Here is a 26,632-nt window from a genome sequence, read left to right as displayed (position 1 = left end):
TATTTTTGCTTAGTTATGAAATATGTTCTTTGTGACAATAGTAAAAATTCTCTCACACGCTCAAATCACAATACAGAAAACAAGGCTTACTGCTCGAGCTGATGTTTGTCCAGTAAGAGTTCCTCTGTCAAACAAACATGTTGGTACATCATTCACTGAAGTGGAAAAGACCTTGAGTAGAAGATGACCTGATTTGGTTAATAAAAGCAAAAATGACATTATTTTTGTATTTCAGGAAACAAATTTCAATTACAATTCTTTAATTTAAATAGTATTTCTCACTGCACATAACATTGAACCGAAAAAAGCTGCTGTTTTGTATGAACGTTTATGGCTAGGTATTTCTTGTCATGGGATAGGATTTGATTAGTTTTGGCATAGCAGCCAACCTTTAGACGACCACAGCACTCAAATTACAAATATTTCAGCTTTAAAAGCTTAAAGCTTTGCAGATTCTAAAGAAAGAATGTACAATTCTCATCTGTTCTGGATGATATGCAAATTTTCAGTATTTCATTGAAAAAATGAAATAGCAGTATTGTGCCACCTAAAGAGTGACAATTCACTGAGAGTAAAACTGTACTCGAATGTGAAAGAAAAAAAAAAGAATCATCAAATAAAGGATTCTGAGAATGCTGGAGAGGAATGAGTCATAGCCAATAAAAAAAAATACCAGCTTGCATAAAATCATAATTCTTGGAATATTGCTAAAGAGTATGTGGGGGAAAGAAAAAAAAAAAAAAAAAAAAAATCACGAGAGTTAATACAAGCCAGATTATAAGAGTGGGAAGGACAGTCACGGATCATATGATGCAGAACACCTTTTAAAGTTTTTTTTTTTAAATATGTAAAGATGCAGCACTGCACACTTGCTCGCCAAACTTAAAAACATCTGTTACATTACAGTTAAATGATATTTAAGGATACACAACTGTGTATAATGCATTTACACATGGTGATCAAGTATTTCCAACACTTTTACACAACATAATGCAAACTAATGCAAACACTGAAGCCTAAACTTGAGGAAGAGAAATAATGAGTTTATATTCAGGTCAAAGCAGGTAACGGGGTGACAGCCGCAGCCACAGTGAGGCCTGTTTAAAGGTTAGCTTCAGTTCATACAGGAAAACCAGGACAGGGACAAAGAGGTAGATGTGCTTTGGCTCTAGTCAGCAAATTCAGTCAAATATCTGATAAGCAGGATGTTAAAAACTCTCAACATTAGTAAATGTTTAAATGGTCATTCCAGCCTAAAACTAGTGTTTAATATGTTATTTGTCATGTTATGCACTATTCTGTAGCTCAGCATCGCATCTTTCAGCCTTGTCACTATTACAAAATTCACACTTTTGCAACCCATTTCCAAAAAAGTTCGGACGCTGTGCAGAATGTAAATTAAAATATAATGCAATGATATGAAAATCATGTAAACCATATTTTTTAAGCAAAATACTACAAAGACAACATATCAACTGTTGAGACTGCCAACAACACGACCCAAAAAAAAGTTGGGTTGGGGGCCTGTTAACCACTGTGTTTCATCACATTTTAAAAACCCTCTGCAAGTGTTTGGGAACTGAGGAGATGCTGCTGTAGTTCTAAACTGTTTTCTCGTTTTTATTTGATACAGGATTTCAGCAGCTCAACAGTTCAGGGTCTCATTTTTAATTTCATAATGCGGCAAATATTATAAGTGGTGACCAATCTGGACTGCAGACAGGTCAGTTTAGCACCCAGACTCTTAATACTGAGCCATGCTGCTATAAAACAGAATGTGGTTTTACATGGTCTTGCTGAAATAATCAAGGTCTTCCCCGAAAAAGACATCGCCTGGATGGCGGCATATGTTGCCAAAACATGTACATATCATTCAGCATTAATGGTGCCTTCACAGATGTGGACATCAACCATGCCATGTGCACTAATGCGCCCACATACCATGAATATTGTCTATTGATTTTTAGTGGTCTTTAGCCTGGAGGACACAGTGTCCATGATTTCCAAAAATATTTCAAATGATTCGTCAGACCACAAGACACTGAGCTCGGGCCCAGAAAAGGTGGCAGCATTTCTGGATCCAGTTTACATATGATTTCTTCTTTGCATTTTAGAGTTGTAACTTTTATGCAGCAAAAAACTGCGTTCACAGACAGTGTTTTTCAGAAGTGTTTCTGTTCCCATGCAGTGATTTCCTCTAGAGTCATGTCTGTGTTTACTGCAGTAAACAAACAAAGATCATGGCAAGCAAATACTGTTTTTTGTCCTTGTCCCTTATAAACAGATTTCTGCAGACTCTCTGAATCTTTTAATGATATTGTGTACTGTAGACGATGAAAAGCAAAAGTTCTTTGCTGTTTTACACTGAGAAACATTGTTCTTAATTTGTCGCACCATTTGTTCGTGCAGTCTTTCACAGAACCACATCATTGCATTTTGTATTTGTTTACATTTTGCAAAATGTCACAACTTTTTTGGAAATGGGCTTGTATACTATATTCTTGCTCATCAATGTTCTTTTACTGCAGTACCCAGAACATATCACTACAGCATACAACCAATGGGAATCCCTGTGGTGGCAACCAGTCTTTACTGTTAGCCTAACGACAGAGCTAAAGGCTAATAAATATAACCAGAATAGCATTACAGCAACTCTTACTTCATTCATCAAAAACAACAAACAAAATCATAAACAAAACCGTTTTTTAAAGATTTTGTAAAGTATACAAAATAGAGATGTTTTTTTACTTTTTCAACCGCTGAAAAGAAGCGAAACCGAGGTAGAGTATATAAATAGTCAGGCAGCTCTTTGCTAACTACAGCTTTCAGTTTGTGGTCCTCCTCATCTGATGAGTACTCTCTGAGTAATCCATTCTTTTCATTGTTATGACAGTTACCACAGTTAAACATATTTAATTCAGCTTCCTAGTACTGACATTAGCTACACCAGCTAACCTCTTATTGACCAGGGCATATTTTGTTTTCTTCATCTGAATTTTCGTGACCAAGTCGTGAGGCAAATTATTCAGTAACTTTATAAAATAAATGTAAATTTTTTTTTTTTTTTTGGTAAAATCTCCCCTCAAATTAACAACGTGTTTAGAATCTACACATATCGCTACATGCTTACAATTTACCACCATTCACAAGCCAAAAATCTCAGACACTCTTTGTATTATATAATAAAAGCAATGCTTACAGAGCAGATCACTGAAGAGACGGCGTCTGTTTATAGTTTATAGCCCAAATTTGTGGAAAAACGGGTCAACTTTCAGTAGAAAACTGTGAGTTCAGCTTCTTTTATAAAAAGGCTTTAAAAAAAAAAAAAAAAAAAAAAAAAAAAAAAAGACCACCGTCTACTTGACTGGAAAGAAGTTACAGCCTCATACGATGCCCAGCTTCTGAATGTAGCTTATGAAATATGAAAGTTATGAAGAATATGACGAAGTGCGTTTTGGAACCACTGGTGGTCTCAAGGAGCTAAAGAGGCTAACCAAAAAACGAAACATTTCCAATAGCCGGTGCCTAAAATTTCACCCTAAAGCAGCTGTAGTTTTTCAGAAGTTCCTCCCAACTTCAAGACAGTTCAGAAGGGCATTTTTATAGTCTTTCATTTGAAAGAACTCCCTCTAGGACAACTGCAGCGTTGCTGCAAGACGTGACTAAACATGTTTACAACAGATTTAGTGATGGTTCCATTTTTCATTTTGGCCCCAGTTTCCCTTTAAAGGAGAAGCTTGACCAAAAATGCTAACAATGCTCGTTTGTAACAATGAACGAAACCGAATAGCCACCAATTAGCATTACGCAAATGACGTCATTGTAATTGGTGGCTATTAGCTCTCATTCATTTGAGCCACATTAGCAATTTTGGTCAAGCTATTCCTTTAGAGTGGCAATTAAACATTCAGTAAATATTTAAATAGACCAAACCTAAAGTTTAAACTCTGAGGTCGAAATTACTGCATTACTCATTGTAAACAGAGTATTTGCTGTTAGTCTGTAATTAAGCTAAAAATAATGTCATTTTTGGCCAAAATGTTGGAAACATAGATCTATATACACTGGTGGAAATAAAGATTCTGTGCAGGTACAATTTTCATTCATCAAGGTACAAACAATGTAAAAGGTACTTCAAAAGGTTTATTGTGAACCTTAAAGTTTTGCCAGGTGAAAAGTTTGTATTTGTACCTTCATAACCTAAAGTTTTAAAACAGAAGAATAAAATAAAAGCCTGGAGACGGGACGGGGTATGTGGAGTCAATACAGCTTAGAACATATAATTTCAATGGATTAAGGTTCAGTTATGTTGCCTGACTAACCCTCACAGAGAAGGTATTCAGGTGGTGGATCATTTTAAGCACTGCAGTAACACTGACATGGTGGTGGTGTGTTAGTGTGTGTTGTGCTGGTACGAGTGGATCAGTTTTTAAACACTGTGTCCACTCACTGTCCGCTATTAGACACTCCTATCTTGTCAGTCCACCTTGTAGATGCAAAGTCAGAGACGACAGCTCATCTGCTGCATAGTCTGTGTTGGTCATCCTCTAGTCCTTCATCAGTGGTCACAGGACGCTGCCCACAGGACACTGTTGGCTGGATATTTTTGGTTGGTGGGCTATTCTCAGTCCAGCAGCGACATTGAGATGTTTATAAACTCCAGCAGCACTGTTATGTCTGATCCACTCAGACCAGCGCAACATACAATAACACTGCACCACCACATCAGTGTTACTGAAGTGCTGAGAATGATCCACCACCCAAATAGTACCTGCACTGTGAGGGTCCATGGGGGTCCTGACCACTGAAGAACAGGGTAAAAGGGGGCTGACAAAGTATCAGAGAAACAGATGGACTACAGTCTGTAACTGTAGAACTACAAAGTGCACCTAGATAGTAAGAGGAGCCGATTAACTTGACAATGAGCGGAGAAACAAGGAGGTGGTCATAATGCCTAACTGGTGTATACGTGTATTTCATATAGCCTTTTCTGAGAACTGCTGCAGAACAGAATAAGTAGTCTTAAGTGTTGTGTCCCAATCCGGTCAACTTCATTAGCAATTAACTTTCTATTTCTCACAAATGTGAATAGGTCTGTCCACTAGTTATGGCATATTGAGAAGGGGGAAACCAAAGCTTCAGAGGAGCAGTGAAAGGCAGTATTAGCCTACTTGCTATTTTTTTTTCTTTTCACAGAACAACTAGCAACCGTGTCAAGGATGTATAGTTATGTCAGTACGCATGATCCCTAGACCACCAGGTGGAAACGCAGTCACTCTCTCGCAAAGGACAAAAGAACTCATCAGATGTTGAAGAATGCTTTTCTTCAAAGCCAGTGATTTGGCCAAACAACCCAACAAAAACAAAAAAAGCATAAGGCAGGTTTTTTCCTGATGGATGATCATGGCACCAAACTGAATTTTCCAATCACCTTCTGTCTTTCATTGAGCTGCTTTCATGCTCATTTTTCACACTGACTTTGACGTGGATTCTGCTTCCTGTAAACATGCTGAGCAGGGAATAGCAGTGCTGACTATTTTGTTTCTGAATTTAATCTAGACAGGCAAAGGACTTTCAAATAGGAAACTACTGGCTACAGTCAATAACTAAAATCACTACATTGGTCTACAAAATTACAACCTATGACCAAAGTTTTATTTTTGTCTTTAACCCTTTAAACTCAGAGAAACTTCTGGTTGTTACAGACATTCATTCTGTGCTCTCATATCTACACACTTTACACATTAATTTCACAGTACTTACATGCCATTTGCCTGTTTTTAGCACTTTATTTTGCTTGTGTACTGATGTCTTTGCACTGTGTATATATAAAATACATATACTTTATATATATACATACACACACACACAAACACGCACACAGGCCACTTTATTAGGCACAGCATGCTAGTAAAAGGTCAAATGTCATTTTCTAGATAAAAAGTTGTGCATGATTGGAAAGTAGAAATAAGACAAAATGCAAATATTTAAACTAGCTAAACCTTTGGTTTAAACTCTGGCATATGACTGTAGGTGTACTTATTCTGTGTATATAATAATCCACATCCATTGGTTACTTATCAATCCAAATTCCCCTCCCGAGACCAAAGAACAACTATTTATTTACCACAAAAGCGAACACTGTCCACAGTGCATATTTTACACATTCTTGCATCACTTCAAAGTGATACACCTACAGCTGCAACAGACTTTTACAGTACTCATGTACTTTTCCATTTGCTCATCAAAAACAGTAACAAACTAAAAATAAATAACTATCACTTAATAACAGTTTTGACCACAAATTAAATAAATGAAGGGCTTTTGCGCAGTACTGTATTTATTTACACATGCTGCCTGTATTGCATGTATGCTGCACCAAACCGATGATTCAAAAAGCTTCATCCAATTTCAAAATTATTAATTTCACTTGTAAATCATTACAGAACAATGCACAACTGTAAATGGTGCAAGTGAGCATAAAGTTTATTATGTAATTGTACAAGTGCTCAATATGAGCCTCCTCCAGCTGTACGGACATCAACACCATAGTCAAATTCATCCCATCCTGGACTGAGCATGTCGGCTGTCGCTGCACTCACAGCTCTTTTCGTGCGATTTCATCCAGTGCTGTGAAACCAGCGACAAACAATCTGAGCTGTTGGAGCGTCACTCCCCACGAAAATCACGCTGCACAGTTATGACAGATTCACTCTTATTGAAGCGGAGAACTCAGAACGCTTTCTGCTCAGGGGTCTCCTCTCCTCTCAGACTGAAGGGAGCCATCTTCTACTGACAGTCAGAAACTCAAAAAGCCCCTCTTTCAATTGGAAAGTGATTGGTTCCTAAAGGCACCTCACAGTTGTGAAAATATGACGCTTTGAAATCGGATTAATCTTTTTGATATTACCCTATATTTACCAATCAATGTCTGATAAGAAAACACTTTCTTATAGTAATTACTGAAGCCTTAAGATTAATAACGGTAAGATTAAAAATAAAAGAGTTTAAGTCTAAAATAACACTAAAAGATAAGTGCTTTGGACGGCTGCTCTAACTCAAAACAACGTTGGTGAAATGGAGAAAGTGGAAGTTCCTGGCTTATAATTCCCAAAGGAAAGAGAAAACCAGGCCTAAAACAACTGGAGACGTACCGCATGGCAAAAAGTGGAATGACAGGGACCGTTCTGGCGGAAGGCCCTGGATCAAAACAGAGCGAAGAGTTGATCAACAGTGGACACCATGTGCTCCATAGTTACAATGAAAACCAGGAGTAAGCCTCAGGTAACGCTTGGAATTCTGAGGGCCATCATGCAAGCAGCCCCTTCTGACAGAATGAGGACTAAAACAAATAGAGATATCAAATATTACACAGCAGGCTTGGTGTTTAAGCACTTCATGAATACTATGAAAAGACAGGCTGTTGATCGATGTGTCTTTTCTACTGGAAAGTATCATCCAGCAAAGGGCTGCAGAAACAACACATGGACATGTACTCTAAGGTGCCTCACATCAAAACAGGCACATGATGCAGAGAGAGAGAGAGAGAGAGAATATAGGCTGCTATGTAACATACAAATGGACATGTACTCTAAGGTGCCTCACATCAAAACAGGCACATGATGCAGAGAGAGAGAGAGAGAGAGAGAGAGAGAGAGAGAGAGAGAGAGAGAGAGAGAGAGAGAGAGAGAGAGAGAGAGAGAGAGAATATAGGCTGCTATGTAACATACACATGGATTAAGCCCCCAGTTCTACATACATCTCAAACCAGCTGTCACCAGCTTCTTCAAGAGTTGACCTCTGAAGAACTCTTTGTGGAGCTGGGGAGCAATAAATCTCTGAGACAGTCCCCAGCTGTCACTGGGGCAACAGCCTGGGTTACAGCTGTGGACCACTGATGACAACACATCAGGTGTCCACAGCCCACATTAACTGAAATCATGTGGTCTAGTTCTGCAACATATAGGCAAAAGCATTCTTAGCATTCCAGAAGGTTCCACAAAGTGTTTATCACATCACAGGAGGCCTGGGCAATGGGATAATGTCATCAGATATCGTGAATGACAGACAAGTGATGGCGATGTGTTAGCCAATGATCTCGGTTTTGTGAAAAGAAAATAAGAGAAAACTAAAGAGGATTCATTTAGTTTGTAAATGTGCTGGAAAATTGTGCCCCATGCCAACAGTCAGTTTTTTTATGTTTGAGAAAGAGAGGAAGCTGTCTATTTGTTCTCTCTGCTACACACTGTAATGCCAGTTTTACCGATCACATGGCTCTTCCTCTTCTACTTATATTCCTTTACATCCCATGTGTCAAACACAAGGCCCATGACACAATCCTATCCAGCCTGCAAAAGCATTTTAATTTTCTATTATATTAACCTGTTTCGCAATACACTGCAAGAGAGCCATCTTCTGCTGACAGGCAGAAACTATGACCCCCTCTTTCAATTGGAATGTGATTGGCCCCTAGGTGCCTCACAGTTGTAAAAATATGGTGCTTTGAAATTGGATGAATCTTTTTGAAAATCACCATATATTCACCAACCAAGGATTGATAAGAAAACACTTTCTTATAGTAATTACCAAAGCCTTAAGATTAATAATGGCAAAATTAAGAGCTTAAGTATAAAATAACACTGAAAGAAAATAAGTGCTTTGGACAGCTGCTCTAACTCAAAAACAACCTTTGTGAAACGGAGAAAGTGGAAGTGAACTGGCTATGCTCTAATGAAAGAGCCCAGAAATACATGTCCTAGCTTATACCTCCCAAAGGAAAGAGAAAACCAGGCCTAAAACAACTGGCTGCGCTGGGACATTGTGCCCCACACCAACAGTCAGTTTTTATGTTTGAGAAAGAGAGGAAGCCTATTCTATTAGTTCTCTCTGCTATTCACTGTAACTATTAATATTAACCTGTTTCACAATGCACTGCATTACAGTCACCAGCATGCACGGTGCTGCAATGTGCTCTGACTCTCCTACCCCAACAACAGTCTATGGGACAGCGTTACACCTCAGTTCTACACAATTCCACACCAGTCACATCACCAAACACACACTAAATGCATCTCAACCAACAAACATGTCACATCAGCTTCAGTCTTAATGAACTTGCAGCAAAGAAGGGATGTCAGGTGTCCAGTTCAAGCAAATAGGTAGGTTTAAAAGAAGCTCCCGGGGTCTTTTACATTTTTAACATTTCCAGTATTATTGCAATATTCCAAGGTTTACTATAAGTGCCTATATTTTATTGCTGAAGTCTTTGAATATTTTAAATGAACAATGGTCAGTTGGCGTTACAGCACAACATTAATTTAAAAAAAAAGCCTGGAACCTGGACCACAGGTTCTAATATGGCCCTTTTACTGGTTGAGTTTGACACCCCGCTTAACAGTAAGTTTAGCTTGAGTACATGGCACTGAAATTTAATGATGTCATGCGTCAGTGTCTGTGTCTGTGTTTACATGCAAAGACGTTGCCAATCCGATTACATGTAGATTCCGACTGAGGTGTTTATTTTCACTCTACTCAACAATCGATGGAAAATTTCCCCGGAAAATTGTGAATTTCCCCGCTGTGGGACAAATAAAGGATTATCTTATCTTATCTTATCATATCTTATCTTAAAACTTCAGTTTACATGCTCATTACAAGTAATCAGATTCAAAATGACACACAAGTGTAGAGAATCACTTAGTGTAGACGTCACCATGACAACAAGCATCATGTGAATCCGGTAAGAGTGAGACAAGTTCAGCTGGTGCGCTTGTGCTTTTACTTACTCGCCATCTTTTAAAGATCAGAGCATAAATTTCGGACTTAAATTTTGATAGGGAATGTAATCAGATACAGGCTTTTACACAGATATTCTTCTATTTAACAGATTTACAGGTTACCCACCTCATTGAACTGGATTGAAATCGTATTCAGAATGGCCTTAATCAGACTAGACTATTCTGATTGAGTTGAACATTTTCTATTTCAATTGAGCTAGTTGTCAGATTATTAACCGATTATTAGGCTGCATGTAAACATGTCTACTGTGACTTGTTGCACCTAAAGTGACTGAGTGTTACCCTAGAGCAGCTAGCACTAACATTGAAAGGAAAAAGAATCACAGAAAATGAATAAATTATATTAAATATGTCCATGTAATGTTTAATTTACTTTGACTGTGAATAAACATTGATTTTGTAATGGGGCCATTAATGGGATGCGGCAGTGCCTTTTAAAACACCCCCACTGTGTGTTATTGATCGTGTAAAACTGGCAGGGTTTTCCTTGCTGAATAATGGAAACACCACTAGAACAATGGAAGACATCTTGTTTCCAGAGCACGATCTTGAAATTGTTTGTAGTCTGAAGTTTCCCCAGCAGGGAGCTCTCCTTGCACACAAGTCGCCATGAATCTGCACCAGAAGAAGATACTGAATGTGTGTGTTTGCAGTAACTTCTATTATAACAACACAAAGTTGTTTTCAAACGATGTTGGGTTACTCAGTATCGTATCATTTAATATGTGGTTTTACAGAAAATATGACAAAGCTGCAGCGGATCACATGTAGCTGCTTTAGGGCTGGTAAAGGAGACAGTCACAATATTTTAAACCAAAAAATATAAATCATTTTTAGATATCATCCAGACCCATACCACACCACAGCCAGCAGTCATCCACCAGATCACATGGAAGAGCATCAATGTCACCTTGATTCTGAGTTACCCAACACAACACCACCATATACTTAAAGATCAACTTAGAATGACACAGTGTGTAAAATTCCAAGCTGGTATTTTTTCACTCTGTGCTGACACTGTAACATTCACTATAACATTCACCATCAGCATAACGGGAAACAATGCTTGTGCAGTTTCCGAGAGCACTCCAGCTTGTACACGACTCATCTCATGCAGCGCAATAATGTAAAACAACTAGAAGCCCATTCTTACTAGAAAAAGGACATGTTGGACAACATTCAAGAACTTAAGCAATACATAAAGCCTGTGGCATGAAATGGTACAATAAAGTACCGAGTTGAAAAGTGAGGCAATATCCGTGACTACTTTAGCCAAACTTATTTTCCTCTAGCACATCTCACCACACTCTGACCCAGAAACATGTCTCATGGCAGAGCACAGCACATCCAAAACTCGTCATAAGGTGTGGCCGTGCCATGCTGGGGAGCAATAAGCAGAAAGTTTTGGATTTTTAAACCGATCAATATGTTAGGAGCTTTCGCATGAGAGGCATTTAAGTTCCCGTCTACAGTACATCACTTTTATCTACAAACCCATTTCCAAAAAAGCTGGGATGCAGTGCAAAATGAAAATAAAAACAAAAATCAATGATGTGCAAATTAATTAAACTCTACATTTAATTGAAAATACTACAAAGACAACATATCAAATGTTGAAACTGAGAAATTTTATTGTTTTTTGGAAAATATTTGCCCATTTTGAATTTGATGCCAACAACAGATTCCAAAAAAGTTGGTACGGGGGGCTCAAAAGGCTCGTAAGGTTGTGTAATGCTAAAAGAAACCCCTGGTGGCTGATTGACAAGAGGTCAGTAACATGACTGGGTATATAAGAGCATCTCAGAGAGGTGGAGTCTTTCATAAGTAAAGATGAGGAGGGGTTTACCACTCTGTTAATGACTGCACCATCAAATAGAGCAACAATTCAAGAAAAATGTTTCTCAAAATAAAAGTTGCAACGAACTTCTACTTTTCATAGTCTGCGGTATGTAATGAGATTAAAAGATTCAGAGAATCTGGAGAAATCTTTTTATGTAATGGACGAGGCCAAAAACCAGTATTTGCTGGCCATGATCTTTGGGTCCTCAGATAGCATTAAAAACAGACATGATTCTGTAGAGGAAATCAGGGCTCAGAAACACTTCTGAAAACCACTGTAGACCACAGAGTTCATCAATGCATCCACAAATGCAAGTTAAAACCCTAAAGCTCAAAGAAGAAACCAAATATAAACAGGATCTAGAAATGCTGCCACCTTCTCTGGGCCTGAGCTTATTCAAAATGGACTGAGGGGAAGTGAAAAAGTGTCCTGTGGTCCAACAAATCAACATTTGAAGCTCTTTTTGGAAATCATGGACACTGTGTCCTCCGACCTAAAGACCACTCAGCTTGTTATCAGTGCACCGTTCAAAAGCCAGTATTCATGATGGTTTAGGGTGCCGCTGGCTTGCTCATGGGGGCTCGGACCCGGATTTTCTTTCTTCTTTTCTCTTCTCTCTGTAATACTGATTGTTCTGTAAAGCTGCTTTGTGACAACACCTGTTGTAAAAAGCGCTATATAAATAAATTTTGCTTGCTTGCTTGCTTGCATTAGTGCACATGGCATGGGTGACGTGCTCATCTGTGAAGGCGGCATTAATGCTAAATGATACATACATGTTTTGGCAACATATGCTGCCGTCCAGATGACCTCTTTCTCAGGCAAGACATTATTTATTTCAGCAAGACAATGTCAAACCACATTCCGCATGTTTTACAACAGCATTGCTCCATATTAAAAGAGTCCGGAGGCTTAACTGAACTGCCTGTAGTCCAGACCTGTCACCACTGAAAAATATTTGGTACATTATGAAATGAAAAATAGGAGACCCCGACCTGTTGAGCAGCTGAAACATATCACTTTAAAAACTACAGCAGTTTCTCCTCAGTTCCCAAAGCTTAAAGACTGTAGTTAATAGAAGAGGTGATGCAGCACGGTGGTAAACAGGCCCCTGTCCCTACTTTTTTGGAACATGTTGTTGGCATCAAATTCAAAATGGGCAAATATTTTTCAAAAAGCAATAAAATTTCTCAGTTTCAACATCTGGTTCTGTACCATTTTCAAATGAATATATGCATATCAATGATTTGCATACCATTGCATTGTATTTTTATTTACATTCTGCACAGCGTACAAGCTTTTATGGAAATGGTGTTGTAGGAATATGAAGAAAAACAATGCAGAACAATGATGCAGGAAGCTGTGCAGTAGGCCTGACATTCTAGCATTTCATCATGTGTCGGTTTTAAAAAAGTCCAGATTGCTCGTTAGTCTTTTTGCACTAAAAACACTCATTAATCTTGTTGCCCTTTCTCTCTGCACCAGTTCACAATAAATCACTGGTGGGAGAGGAGAACGTGGGTTTTGATGAACGTTTAACGAAGAATTCTGCATCTTTTTACGTCATTGCCACGTTAACACCTCACACAAACTGGCTCAATCCACCCACAGGTGGGATGCCGGAGACAGGTTGGCTTCTCCTTCAAAATACTCCATCAAACCTTCCATGTAAGTGGGCTTTTGGAAATTTTTTTCCCCTGTCAGATCCATATTTCAATACCCGGTTTGAGTACCACGCTAGATCAGTGTTACATAAAAGGCACAACACAGCCTGGGAGTTTCCACAGCTGCCCTTCCAGCACCAGGGAGCACTTTCTGAAATGGAGATATACATGCAAAGGAAGATGCCACTGTTTGCATGATAAAGGTCATCAAAGATCGTGATGTCAGAAAGCCCAAATACCAGGAAGCAATCCAACGAGCGCGAGCAGGCGCAGAACTGGAAAAATAATCACAGGGAGATATGTGCAGCCCCGAGATTGTTCCAAAGCACTGATGGGCCAACAAAGCGCGCTAAGGTACACATCTATCAAAACAGTTCACTTTGGCTGTGGCAGGTCAGCCGTGAAACTAAACAACATGAAAAAACAAAAGATAAGCAATTCAAAGAGTCTCCATGTGCTGACTGAAGGATGCGTTCCAAATGGAAAGTGACCATGTGTCCAATACAAATATTTAATGTCTAAGCACAGCTGACATAACCTATACTGGTATCAGGTAAGCACATGTGGTCAACCACAAGTTAATCAGTTTAATCTTTCACGAGATGCAGCGACAGCCAAAAACGGAAGTACAATACAGCACAGCACTGACCGTATATCTGCTAGTCCTACTGGAGTCACGTACTGTGCTAGAGTAGACAGATGAGTGATGAGTCACTTTCACCCAGCACGATAAACCAAAACCAATAAAACCCTATTTACGTACTTCAAGAGACAATACAGAGCTACAGAGGCCTACTTTAAAATTAACCAGCTTGCTGAATAACACAGGGTTCAAAAAGCTTCATCGGATTTCAAAATGATTTATTTCACTTGTAAATCGTTACAGAACAATGCAGTAAACTGTTTAAATGAGCGTAAAGTTTATTATGCAATTTTACAAGTGCTCAGTATGAACCTCCTCCAGCTGTACAGACAACACCATAGTCAAATTATCCCATACTGGATTAAGCATGTCTGGTGTTGCTGCACTCACAGCTCTTTCAGTGTGATTTCGGAGATCATCCAGTGCTGTGGAACCAACGACGAACACTCTGAGCTGTTGGGGCTTCACTGCCCACGAAAATCACGCTGCACAGTTGTGACAGATTCACTCTTATTGAAGTGGAGAACGCAGAAGGCTTCCTGCTCAGGGGTCTCCTCTCCTCTCAGACTGAAGGGAGCCATCTTCAGGTAGCAATCAGAAACTCTATGAACCCCTCTTTCAATTGGATTGTGATTGGGTCCTTGGTGCTTCGTGGTTGTAAAAATATGGCGCTTTGAAATTGGATTGATCTTTTTGAATCTCCCTGTATCATTTTATTCCCTTTTACTCTGAAAGCAACTGACATATAAATATGGAGCATTCATAATAATAAGTTTCCCATCATTTCTGCTCCAGGTTTTTAAGCATTTTCTGCTTAAGTGTCCAGATTAGTCCAGATAATACTTTAGTGGTTCCTGCAAACACCTTCAGCCAAATTCCAGAGTACAAGTAAAGCACATCAACATGGCTCTGACACTCACTCACGCTCAGGTAGCAGTTTGTAGTTTCTCCAAAGAGGGACCCATCAGCATGAAAGTCTACCCAGCAGCCATCTTTGCAATTCTCCCAGTTATTTTCAGTCAAACAAGACCAGACTCCCATCTCTCTTTTGAAACAAACAGTGACGCGTGCAGGTTTTACCTTTTAAAATTTGTTTAAAGTTAAAACTGCAAGTATATAAGCGGAGTTGTTAACAAGGAAGCAACAAAGTGTAGTACATGCCTCAGTACTTAAGACAGGTCAATCTTCATTTTCCTTCGACTTCAGACTCCACTGCAAATATCACGGTCCTACAGCCCTTTATTTCCTGACCCAGACACAATGGATGATTTATTAGAACAAAACTTATTGCTGGAAACAATGCTAAGAGGGTTACAATGATTAGTCAACAAAGTTGATGAGTCCTGGATGTTGATGATGATTATGTAAAAAGCTTTTAGACCAATTGAGTGCAATACAATGTGGGGAGCATTAGGGGAAACATAGCTTTTAATCTTCAGCTTACCAGGGGTAGGAATTTGTATTCACAGGATGCAATGCAATTATAAACCAATTATCGATGAATCTTGATGCATTTTTTTTTTTTACCCGTATAAAGAATTTTTTTTCCCCCTAACTGTGTGATGACTTGGTACCTTTAAAGCAAAGTATTTGTAGTGATCCATAATGAATTTAGTTCCAACATCTTCTTATTAATAAGTCAATCGGAAGCAATGAAGCAAGTCAACTCTCTTTCACTGCTGTTGTTTGGAGCCATTTTTTGTAATAAAATACACAATTATGGTGAAATAAGATCCTGTCGCAGTGGATGTTCACATATCACGTTACAGCTATCCTACCCAATTTCTGTAATAATTCCATAACTTCAGTTTTGGACTCGTTGTAGAGGTTGGGTGGTGGGGTTGGTGGGGGGTGTTGCGAGATGCTGTATCTCGGCTCCAAAGTAGGCAACATGGCGCGAAAGCCCTGGTTCTCAACAATTCAGTACCGACACAAATCCTAAGCAATAATTGTTGTGGCTCCCAAGGTGGTTTGACTTTTTTTGAAAGGACAGAATGGCTCTTAAGAATATTTGGGTTGCGACCCCTGCACTAGCTTTTAATGTAGTGTGCCACCACAGACTGTCCCGCACTGCACTTCCAGCATTCCGTCAACATTACTTTATCGATTAAAATTTAAAAATCGTTTCTTGACATTTGTGAATCGATTCAGAATCATCCACGTCCGCATCTTGATGCACCTAAGAATTGATACATTCACACAATGTAAAAGACGTCTGCTGAGCTCAAATCATACAGGAAAGAAAAAAAACTGAAAAAATGGAGATACATGTTTTTCATTGGACAGCGGTGATCTACTGAGAAGCTTAAAAAACCTGTTATTCTCATCCCTGTACTACATTTTTGCTGTTTCACTGGCAACTTTCCTCACAGTCTATCAGGAGGGGAAGTAATCACACAAATGAGCGTCTTGTGTTTTTGCTGTCTGGGCTAATATGACTACATTTATTACAGCTCAATCCATCTTTTACAACAATAACAGTTTGCTAAACAATACTTCAGAAAGACTGATATGTTAAAGTATCCAAAGGTGCACTTTTCTATACCCTCCCAACACAAACATACAAAAATTTACAGATTCCATGACACACTGGCTCTGCAGGATGAGGTGTACTGTTGCCATACTTTTCTTTTTTTCATGGGAAGCCTGTTTCAACTGGTTTGGGCAACAAAAAAAGCAAGCTAATACCAAACCACACTTTGCAAAGTAACATTTCTGACTATTGTCATAACCTCATGTTTCTATATCAAAATATGACCAATTTTCTGAAGTTCTTTTTGCTGTTGAGACCTGCGATGCTTCCTGTTTATCCAAAGTGAGGGACACTGCATGCCAATACTATGGGAGGCACAATGTTTGTAGTACAGCTGCAACATTAACTGGATATTGTTCAAAATGATGCCAAATGTTTCCAACTCTCATTGAAGATTTCATTAATACCAAACACACATTCACAAACCAAACAGGGAGCGTGTTCGCACTTAATAGTTTGATAACCGCAGAAAATCAGAGTTTGTCAGTAATCTGATCAACATGTTTACATGCACTTGAGTAATCAGATAATGTGGAAACTCCAGGTCTACATGAGTCAGACAGTCAGATTTCTGCTTTACAACCAGTCAATAAACTCTCAGAAGAAGACGAGATGTAAACGAAATGTAAAAGAAATGTAAAACTTCATGTCGCAGATTTTTATTTATTTTTAAACACTGAGCCACTTATCCTGTAAATATCAACCTACATCATTTAGAAGATGAAGAATATTGAAATTCCTTATTTCGTGTTTAGTTGACACCACTCTAAAAGTGTTTTGATGCATCTCACAACATCGTGATAGACACTGTCTGTTCTCGCACTTGTGCAGACTAAGAAAAGCGAAAGAAATCAGAGTAAGAGTTTACATGCCCTGAGAAATCAGATTACTGAGCTGAAATCCAGCCTCTTTCGGATTTCCTCATCAGATTTCTAGGTTGGAGTATGGTATTTACACGACCATTTGAATAATCGGCTAACTGCAGAAATCTATGATCGGATTATTATTAGTTATGCCCTGAAATGTACCACTTACTGCTAATTACAGCCTGGCCTAATAATAACAACAAAAACAATATCAATAACAATATCACAAGATAATAAACAAATGTTGTTAACAGTATTAACCTGAGTTTTTTTTCACTGTCTGGACTGATATGATTGTATTTATTTAATCTAAATCCATCACTTAACATGGTAACCAGCTGCCAAACACAGTATCAGAAAGATACTGGCAAAACTACTATTCGGCACAAACTGCTGTGACTGAAAGAGACCACGTCAAAACACGTCTAAGTCAACACTCATCACTGTCACAACATCTCCGCTCATCAGCACCTTACCATCTTTCCATGTTACAGTGTGTTCCAGAATTCCATCTCCTACCGTCAATAACATCAAAACAGTAATAAAAATGCCTTGATGTGCTCTGCCAGTTCAGTTTTCCACTTTCCTGTAAAATAAGCAAACACTTCCCCGCTGAAGGGCCATTACAACTCAATCCACAAAGGCTAAGCAATCGCTGCTTGCGTGAACGTCACAGACAATGTCTGAGGGTACAAACATTTCGCTGCTGTCTGATCAAAACCGTCTTTCTCCAAAACAGTAACTTTACTGGATAAAGAAAACATACTTTATTTTTAACGTAAGTCAATGGAAGCAGACATCTTTTCACGTCATTCTGTGCTGTTTCTTTTGGTCCGTTTATCAAGAAATTTACACAAAAGGTGACGGACAACTGGTTTTTTTTTTTTAATTATGTCAAAAACTGACATACAAGACTTTGTTCCAACAGCAGTGATTTATATTAAAAAAGAAATAGAAAAGTCAATGGCTATTTAAGCAACAGAAGATGAGAGGGAGTGTGTTATTCATGATAACACAAAACCTCAAGTGTTCTATTGCTTTTATATAATAGTTAAATAAATAAAAGTAACAAATTAATAAACTGGGCTGTGAACGTGGAGTTTAATATGTTTTAATGTTCAGTTCCTTCTGCCAAATTAGTTTCCTTAACAAGCAGCTTGTTGCAATGTCAGATTAATGAGCTCCGCGCACTCGCCACTAAGTCTGTTGTAAGCCTCGGATTTTGAAGTTTAGACTGAGCCATAAAACTGCCGCAATATCAGGTTCAGCTCAGTTTTGTCCGTTTTTCCAGATTAGTATTAATGTATTTTTTTTCCACTCAGTCTGTAACGCATCTTACAGCCCATTTAGCTTGGCAAATGGTGTTTTGGTTCATTTCTGGCTGATTCCAGGTTGTTTAGCTGCTCTTTCATCACAGCTGCCGACTGAAAAGCTGCTCAGTGGTGACGACAGTTTGGGAATTGAGTGTCGTCTCATTTTCAGAGTCGGGCCAAATCGGCTGTCGGTCAAATGTGATCTTAACAGTGTTTGTGGCAAAGTAAGAAGCAAAAATGTTCAGATTGCTTGAGCATCTCCTCCACTCCAGCTGTCAAAAGTCGTTGCTTAGCAACGGCGTCTCAGTGGAGTGATAGTGTTTGTGAAAAAAAAATGTGATGTTATGGCGAAACAGCAGAGATAGAACGCTTCTCAAACAATCAGCTTGCGCGGCCAAAAGTAACTGCTGTATAATTAAATGTACATAGTCAAACTTCACCGTTTAACAACTGGGAGAAACGTTTTAACACACAAATATTTCTACACTATCCTCCATTTTCACAAGACAAGTCTTTAGATTATCTGTAACTTTCACTCTGGGAGGTTTAAATGTGTGTCATAATGACGTCTTGGTTTATCTTTTGGTTAATGAGGTTTAGGGGTTTCCACCATCTGCTCACACGGTTTCCTCCCTGATCTTAATCTTAAGTGTCTTCGTGCTTCAGGCAAGCGGGTCCGACAGAGGCACATTCTGATAAGAGCATAACTGAATAGTAGGCATAGTGAAGAACCACAGAGGGAACCCACAAGGTAAACCAACAGTACTCAAAACATATTTGCAAATGAACAATGTCATCAAAGTAAATGTAGATCACAGTCAAATATGTTTGACACATAGTAAAAGACAGGGATTTACCGCTATGGGAATTGTGTCAATACACACCGATCAGGTGTACCACCTCCTTGTTTCTATGCTCACTGTCCATTTTATCAGCTCCACTTACTATATAGGTCCACTTTGTAGTTCTACAGTTACAGACTGTAGTCCATCTGTTTCTCTGATACTTTGTTACCCCCTTTTACCCTGTTCTTCAGTGGTCAGGACCCTCATGGACCCTCACAGAGCAGGTACTATTTGGGTGGTGGATCACTCAGCACTGCAGTAACACTGACATGGTGGTGGTGTGTTAGTGTGTGTTGCGGTGGTCTGAGTGGATCAGACACAGCAGTGCTGCTGGAGTTTTTAAACACCTCAATGTCGCTGCTGGACTGAGAATAGTCCACCAACCAAAAATATCCAGCCAACAGTGTCCCGTGGGCAGCGTTCTGTGACCACTGATAAAGGACTAGAGGATGACCAACACAAACTGCAGCAGCAGATGAGCTATCGTCTCTGACTTTACATCTACAAAGTGGACTGACAAGTTAGGCGTGTCTAATAGAGTGGACAGTGAGTGGACACAGTGTTTAAAAGCTCCAGCAGCATTGCTGTGTCTGATCCACTTGTACCAGCACAACACACACTAACACACCACCACCACATCAGTGTTACTGCAGTGCTGAGAATGATCCACCACTCAAATAGTACCTGCTCTGTGAGGGTCCATGGGGGTCCTGACCTTCACTCTGCATGCAAGAACACTGAATCAGACAAATAGTCTGTCAGCAACTCTCAGCTGTTGGAAATACTACCCTACACGTCCCAAAAAATCCAGAGAAAAACCAACTTAAATCATGATAAGCGCAGTCATTCTGACAAATGCAGATGGAGCCAAATACGAATGTAACAACTATTTTAAAAAATGGTAAAACACAAGGCCAAGACTGAGTTTTTAAAACATTTTTCTTGAAGATAATTGAGGGGAAAATGTTATTGACAGTTTATTAATCTTGCATAACAGCAATTTTCCAGACATTTTTTTGTACAACAGTCCACCTTTTACATTGCAGAGTGCAGACAAATAATTTTTTAAAAGCAACAGCCATCTATTAAAAGACAAGCCAAGAAAGCATCCCTCATCCAGTGATATGGCCAAGAGTCAAATTCTGCAAAAGCAAGCAGTGAAATAAAAAAAAAAAAAAAAAAAAAGAGAGCCTGTTACTGAAAATGCTCTCTGCATGGCTGAATTCCCAAGAGCTCACCGCTCAATGACAATAAGATTACATTAAAAAACACAGGCATCAGCATATGTAAGCATTTTATAGCTTTCTGTCCTCAGCAATATGCAGAGTTCCAGAGCAAGTCTAAAGTTATATAACTCATTTCAAATAACAGGCGTCCAGTCCTGAACACTGAGGCTCACCTTCCATGTCAAACAGTCAGGATCTTTGTATAATAAAAGCGGTTGACCAAATTCCACTCTTTCACTTAACAAATTACGATTTATTGCCAGGGAGCAAATTTACAGCCAATAAAGGGTAACAGTATATGTAAGGAGAAACATGCCGAAGTGTCCAAGAGTGCACTTTTGTATACCTTCCAAACACAAACATATAAAAATTTATGGATCAAATGAGACACTGGCCCTGTGGGATAAAGGTGTAATGTTGCCTTCCTTTTCTTTTTTGGCGATATGCCTGTTTCAGCTGGTTTTGGCCACCTAAAAAGCAGCTAATAAAAACTGCACGTTGCACAGCACTATTGTTTACTGCTGGCATAACTTTGTACATCTATATTAAAATATAACAGTTTTTTTGTAGGTCTTTTTCACTGTAGGAATGCATGAAGCTTCTTGCTCATCGAAAGAGAGGACCAGTGCATGTCAATGTCACACAAAGTCCACAGTAAACTTGCCTATTATGGCAAGCCAAGAGGGCCAGGATTCATTAGAAAACGTCGTCCAGAGCAGCAGTTATGGATTTTCTTTTCGCCGTCAGTTAAACACGAGGCACCTCCAGACATTTTAGAACGTCTTTAGTTAGCGCCACCATGCGTCAGAAATTAACTGAATTTACATGTGTCCGATCCACTCAGACCAGCACAACACACACTAACAAACCACCGCCATGTCAGTGTTACTGCAATGTTGAGAATGATCCACCACCCACATAGTACTTGTATCGCAAAATGAAAGCAGGTTTTGTATATTTAATGTGAATACTAAAAGACTTTGCATATATTCAGCTAGCTCTGCTATCTAGAAACCATTGCGGCTGTAGTTCCGAGCTTTCATTAGCTGCTGGCACTAGCTGGCTTACATTCTCTGAGACTCATCTACAGCATGTCAGCGATTTCTGTAACATTATAAAAGGTAAGCAAAAAAATGCTGACATTGCGATATGTAGCTTCGTAGTTATGCCGTGACTGCGATTTCTCTTTTACACAGCTGTTCGTGCTGTGGGAGTCATGCGTAGTCTCTTATATAATATTCCAGCTGTTCATATTAAGCAGATGTAGGAGAAATTACATCACTGATTGTGCTCTACCTGTAGCGTTAACCTTTTAAAACACGAGTACGAAAATCGCTGGTAAATGTGACGCTGAAAGCTGCTTTAAGTTAGCCAGATAACAGTTTGGGATAACAACTGCTGCTAGAAATGGCTTCTAGCTAGCACAGCTCCATCTACAGACGACGGCACAGTGGTCATGTCACCTAATAACATCTATTGACGGAACTTCGGGAGGAGGTATTAGAAGTGGTGGCTTGGAAGATGTTGAGCAACAAGAAATACACTCAACACAGCAATCGAAATATTTCTTCAGTTGTTATTTGGCTCATTTGGATCTGGGGCTCTTAATAACCCTAATGTGAACAATACTACCGGAAACGAGAGAGCCGCACTATTTCAAATGGCATCATATGGCAGAGTGCAATGAGCGCCATCATAAGCTGGAATAATCGCCACAAATCTGCGGCAGAAGAAGCTCGTGAACCCACGGGTTTGCAGTAGTGCTTATTCTAGTGACAGAAGAAGTAGGTCTCAAAAGATGCTGGGTTACTCGTGTCATATCATTTAACGTGTGAGTTTTATTGAAGATTTTCATAATATAACAGGTAATATTACTGACACCAGGCTGTCAGGATGCTCAACTCTCCCTGCTTTGCGTACCCCCTCCCCTTTACTTTAACTGCTCCATAAGCTCATTCTAACTGCACCACTGTTTATGATTAGTGTTTATTTAGTGCATTTAAATTCACACTTTTCCTGTTTACCATCTATTTAATGTTACTGTTACATCATGGGGTCTGAGAGTAACGCAGTTTGAGTTCACTGTATGTCCTGTACATATTACAAGTACTTAAATCTTGTGTACATACTGTAAATTTCTCTATATTGTCTTAAATTATTAGTAAAGTGATTATTTTTACATAAATGGCTGCAACTGTAACAACTGCAATTTCCCCCTGGGATCAATAAAGGAATCTGAACATTACAGTATTACAGTAAAGCTGACTTAACAACAAGCATATAGACTAAAACTGAATAGAAAGTAGGTCAAAGCTGCCGCAGCCCATGTGTATTTTTTTTTCTTGCCACAATATTGTCAATAATTGTGATTCTCATTAGGCCTAACTGCTAGTCAAACCCTGCCCTAATAATCACAAAATGATCATTAACCCCGTTGTTCAAAACCATGCAGCTCTAATTTAGAAACGGCAGAGCAGACATAACTTGACCACTAGTCAACCCACACCTTTTCATGGGCAGCCAAGTCTTTCCATTTTGCATTACAGTGAGGAGATTATTCAGTCATGCTTTGCCAGAAATCATCATCTTCTAACATTTAGAATGCTATGCACTTCCGGGCCTCATTATGAAAATTCCAAGCAGCGCTGCGACCAGCGGATGTGGACGCTGTGCTACTGCTAAGTTCAAATGGCGGCAGGCAACAACGTCACCGCCATCAATAACAGCAGATGAGAACAAGCAGGAAAAATAAACTTTGTAACTCAGAGGGGAGGAAGAGCTGCTCTCCAGGGACTTGCCTCGGCGGCGACATACGACTAAAAAAACAAGAGAAAACAGGGTCTAGCTGGTCGAATCCTTACGTCCATTTATTATCTTTCTCTAACGGTTCCGGCAGTGCTGCTATGCGAGCGAGATATCTGAGTCCAGCACAAACTCCATAGATGCCAGGAACATTTTGTTCCCCCGGCACAAGAAAGTCATTTGTCCCTTGGCAGCATCTGCAAGCTCACGATGGGGGGACACTATTTACCTATCCATGTGAGCCACTGCCGCAACTCACAGCAGGGACTCAGCTGTGTCGGTCCTTTAAGTCAGAGCACTGGACAGGGGCCAGGACCACTGGCCCACTAACTACACTGCCAGAAAAGGCTGATCAATGTTTACCCAAAGATGTGCTTCTCTGAGGAGCAACAGTGAAGCAATTGAGAAGACTGAGCTCTGTGCCTCACAGTGAAGGATGAGAGGGCCATTGTCACTTCATTTGGTTGCTGCGCATCCCGAGGAAACATAGCCTGCAAATGGAATCTACAGCACTCCTTCTGCTTCTAATCCAAACCTCACACCAGATTTTCCACAAAGTGATAACAAACTGCTCCACATTATCAAAAGGCCTGCAGAGTCTGGAATAACAACACAGTCATAAATATTCTACGACATGACTTGCATAACACAGACAATAGAGTTAAGAAGAGAAGGAGGAGTAACAGGTTTCCATAACAATCCACAGTTTGGGACCTGTGTGGGAAAAGACATGACGGTAGGATTTTCAGCATTCATGGAAAGCCTTCTGTCTGCACAAGAACAACATATATGCAGCTATAACTTTAACTGCTGGACATAACTTTTCTCAAACTAAACATTCTTTTAAAAATCGTGACAAAATGTTTAATATAGTGACATTTGTTTCAGTGAAAAACAACAAACCGATGAAACATTATTCACACAGAGAAAGCCGGAAGAAGAATTCCAACCAGACTGCACTAATGGTGCTGTAAAGGAGGGATATGGAAAAATGTGGGGCTGTTTTTTTCTTACAACAGTGCTGGTGAGCTGGCGTTCATTGTTAGGATCATGAATTCAGATCTCATTTTGAATGCAAAGTGTGTACCAAAACTGCTCAAAAGATAAAATCTTGGAATGGTTTAAAATAAATCCCATCAAATCCCAACTTAATATATGCTTAAGTATGGCACAAATCAATACTTGGTGGAGCCACTGTAACTACACCTAGAACTCCTTTGGGTACCATGACAGGAGAATATTCCAGCTTATGATAAGCAAAACGCAACGCCAGCTGAGGTATCTCCACACCACCTGGGATCTCAGCACCACTTCAGCACTCATGGTCACGCCGGTTTCCTTTTGGTTGGGGCTGTGCATCCGCTTTCCACAACAAAGGAAGCTCTCTCTTTCTCTCTCCTCATTCGATCCACTCTGAGCCCTTCCCATGCAGCCCGGGCTCCAGCAATGAAACCAAAGCTGGGCTTTCCTCAATCAGTTCAAGCTACATGGCCTGAACAGACAGAAAAATCAATAACACACAGATCCCAGTGCATTATCCATTCAGAAATCAATGGAGTACTTAACTGGACATTAACACAAACATCAACTGCTTAAGTGGCCAGACAAGTTGTCTTTTAAACAGACATGAAGACCACTGTAAGCACATGTATGTGTACACACAGCCAGAATGCAACGTTAATTCCCGAATCAGGGCCACGTTCAAGGACCTAGACTGGGATGCCATGCGTGTTGTTATTCCTACAGCATTTAGAATAAAGGTATTAGTAGTCTGGGAGTAATTTTGTCCTCTCTGAGCCAAACATGCCGTGAAAAAAACATCAAAATTAAAAGCAGCCTTCCATTAAATCGTCTGTCAGCCTCCTCACTGAGCCAAACACGTCACATGAAAACCCGGGATACACACATAAACACGAGAACAGGAGAACAGGACGTGACAGGCTGCTAACTTTCCTTCCAACTGATATTTTTTCATTCATAGTAATCGCGGAAGCCTTCCCTAATACGAGTAAGCCTTCTCAGAAACTTTGTTTTCGTCTCACAAAGCCGCCGAAAACAGCTAATGTTGGCTGGAACAAATCCTAGGTGGTTAGCTCTGCTGCTAACCCGCTAACGCTGGCAGGGCAGAGCTGAGCTGAGCTGACGGCCTCAATAAACCTCGACCTGAACTCTCAGATCCTGAGGGGACGAATAAGGCGCGCAAACGTACCCGTTTTTTCCTGGTCGTATCCGACGACAATGAAGTAATCAGCCAACCTTGCCATTCTTGCCTCTTTTTTCGATTTCTTCCACCACAATTCAGCATTTTTCTTTCTTCAAAAGCACAGCCATGTTTGACACAAACGTCGCCAGGGCGCATGCGCGCAATTCCAAGCTGCTCCTGCTGCTGCATGGGCGTGGGCCTGTGAGGAGTTGGCTAATGGGACCCCAGGCCGTACTGTTTTTAATGGGATAGCATTTAGTCCGTGGGGCAAATAGGCATGCCAGCCGTCTGGGATTTTTCTGGATTGCGCTGGATTTTGTTTGTCTTTCCCGGTAACAAAACTGATTCCATTCCTGGAAGCGAAAAGTATTTTTAACCATTTGTAGGTACACACATCAGGCAGGTTCTACGCTCATTGACCATTTTATCAGCTCCACTTACTAAATAGGTGCACTTTGTAGTTCTACAGTTATAGACTGTTCTTCAGTGGTCAGGACCCCCATGGACCCTCACAGAGCAGGTACTATTTGGGTGGTGGATCATTCTCAGCACTGCAGTAACACTGACGTGGTGGGGGTATGTTAGGGTGTGTTGTGCTTGTGTGAGTAGATCAGACACAGCAGTGCTGCTGGAGTTTTTAAACAGAGCATCCATTCACTGTCCACTCTATTAGACAATCCTGCCTTGTCAGTCCACCTTGTAGATGGGAAGTCAGAGGTGATAGCTCATCTGCTGCTGCACCGTTTGTGTTGGTCATCTTCTAGACCTTCATCAGTGGTCGCAGAACACTGTTGGCTGGATATTTTTGGTTGGTGGACTATTCCCAGTCCAGCAGTGACACTGAGGTGTTTAAAAATTCCAGCAGCACTGCTGCGTCTGATCCACTCGTACCAGCGTAAC

At 39.9% G+C, this 26,632-nt stretch overlaps 1 protein-coding gene across 2 annotated transcripts in view; it reads right to left on the bottom strand.

Annotated features, from left to right (window-relative positions):
* The window catches only part of sbf2 (SET binding factor 2), a 144,655-nt gene extending 118,755 nt beyond the window's left edge, over positions 1-25,900 (bottom strand). For both annotated transcript variants that reach the window (XM_017707285.2, XM_017707286.2), the window contains exon 1: positions 25,739-25,900. In XM_017707285.2, the coding sequence (XP_017562774.2) occupies positions 25,739-25,793 (55 nt within the window). In that variant the 5' untranslated portion in view covers positions 25,794-25,900. The remainder of the gene's footprint in view (positions 1-25,738) is intronic.
* Between the last annotated feature and the right edge of the window lie 732 nt (positions 25,901-26,632).

This window comes from Pygocentrus nattereri, chromosome 15, assembly GCF_015220715.1.
Source record: "Pygocentrus nattereri isolate fPygNat1 chromosome 15, fPygNat1.pri, whole genome shotgun sequence".
Lineage (NCBI taxonomy): Eukaryota > Metazoa > Chordata > Actinopteri > Characiformes > Serrasalmidae > Pygocentrus > Pygocentrus nattereri.
The sequence above is the reverse complement of the archived record's forward strand: the minus strand, read 5'-3'. Positions and strand labels throughout refer to the sequence as shown.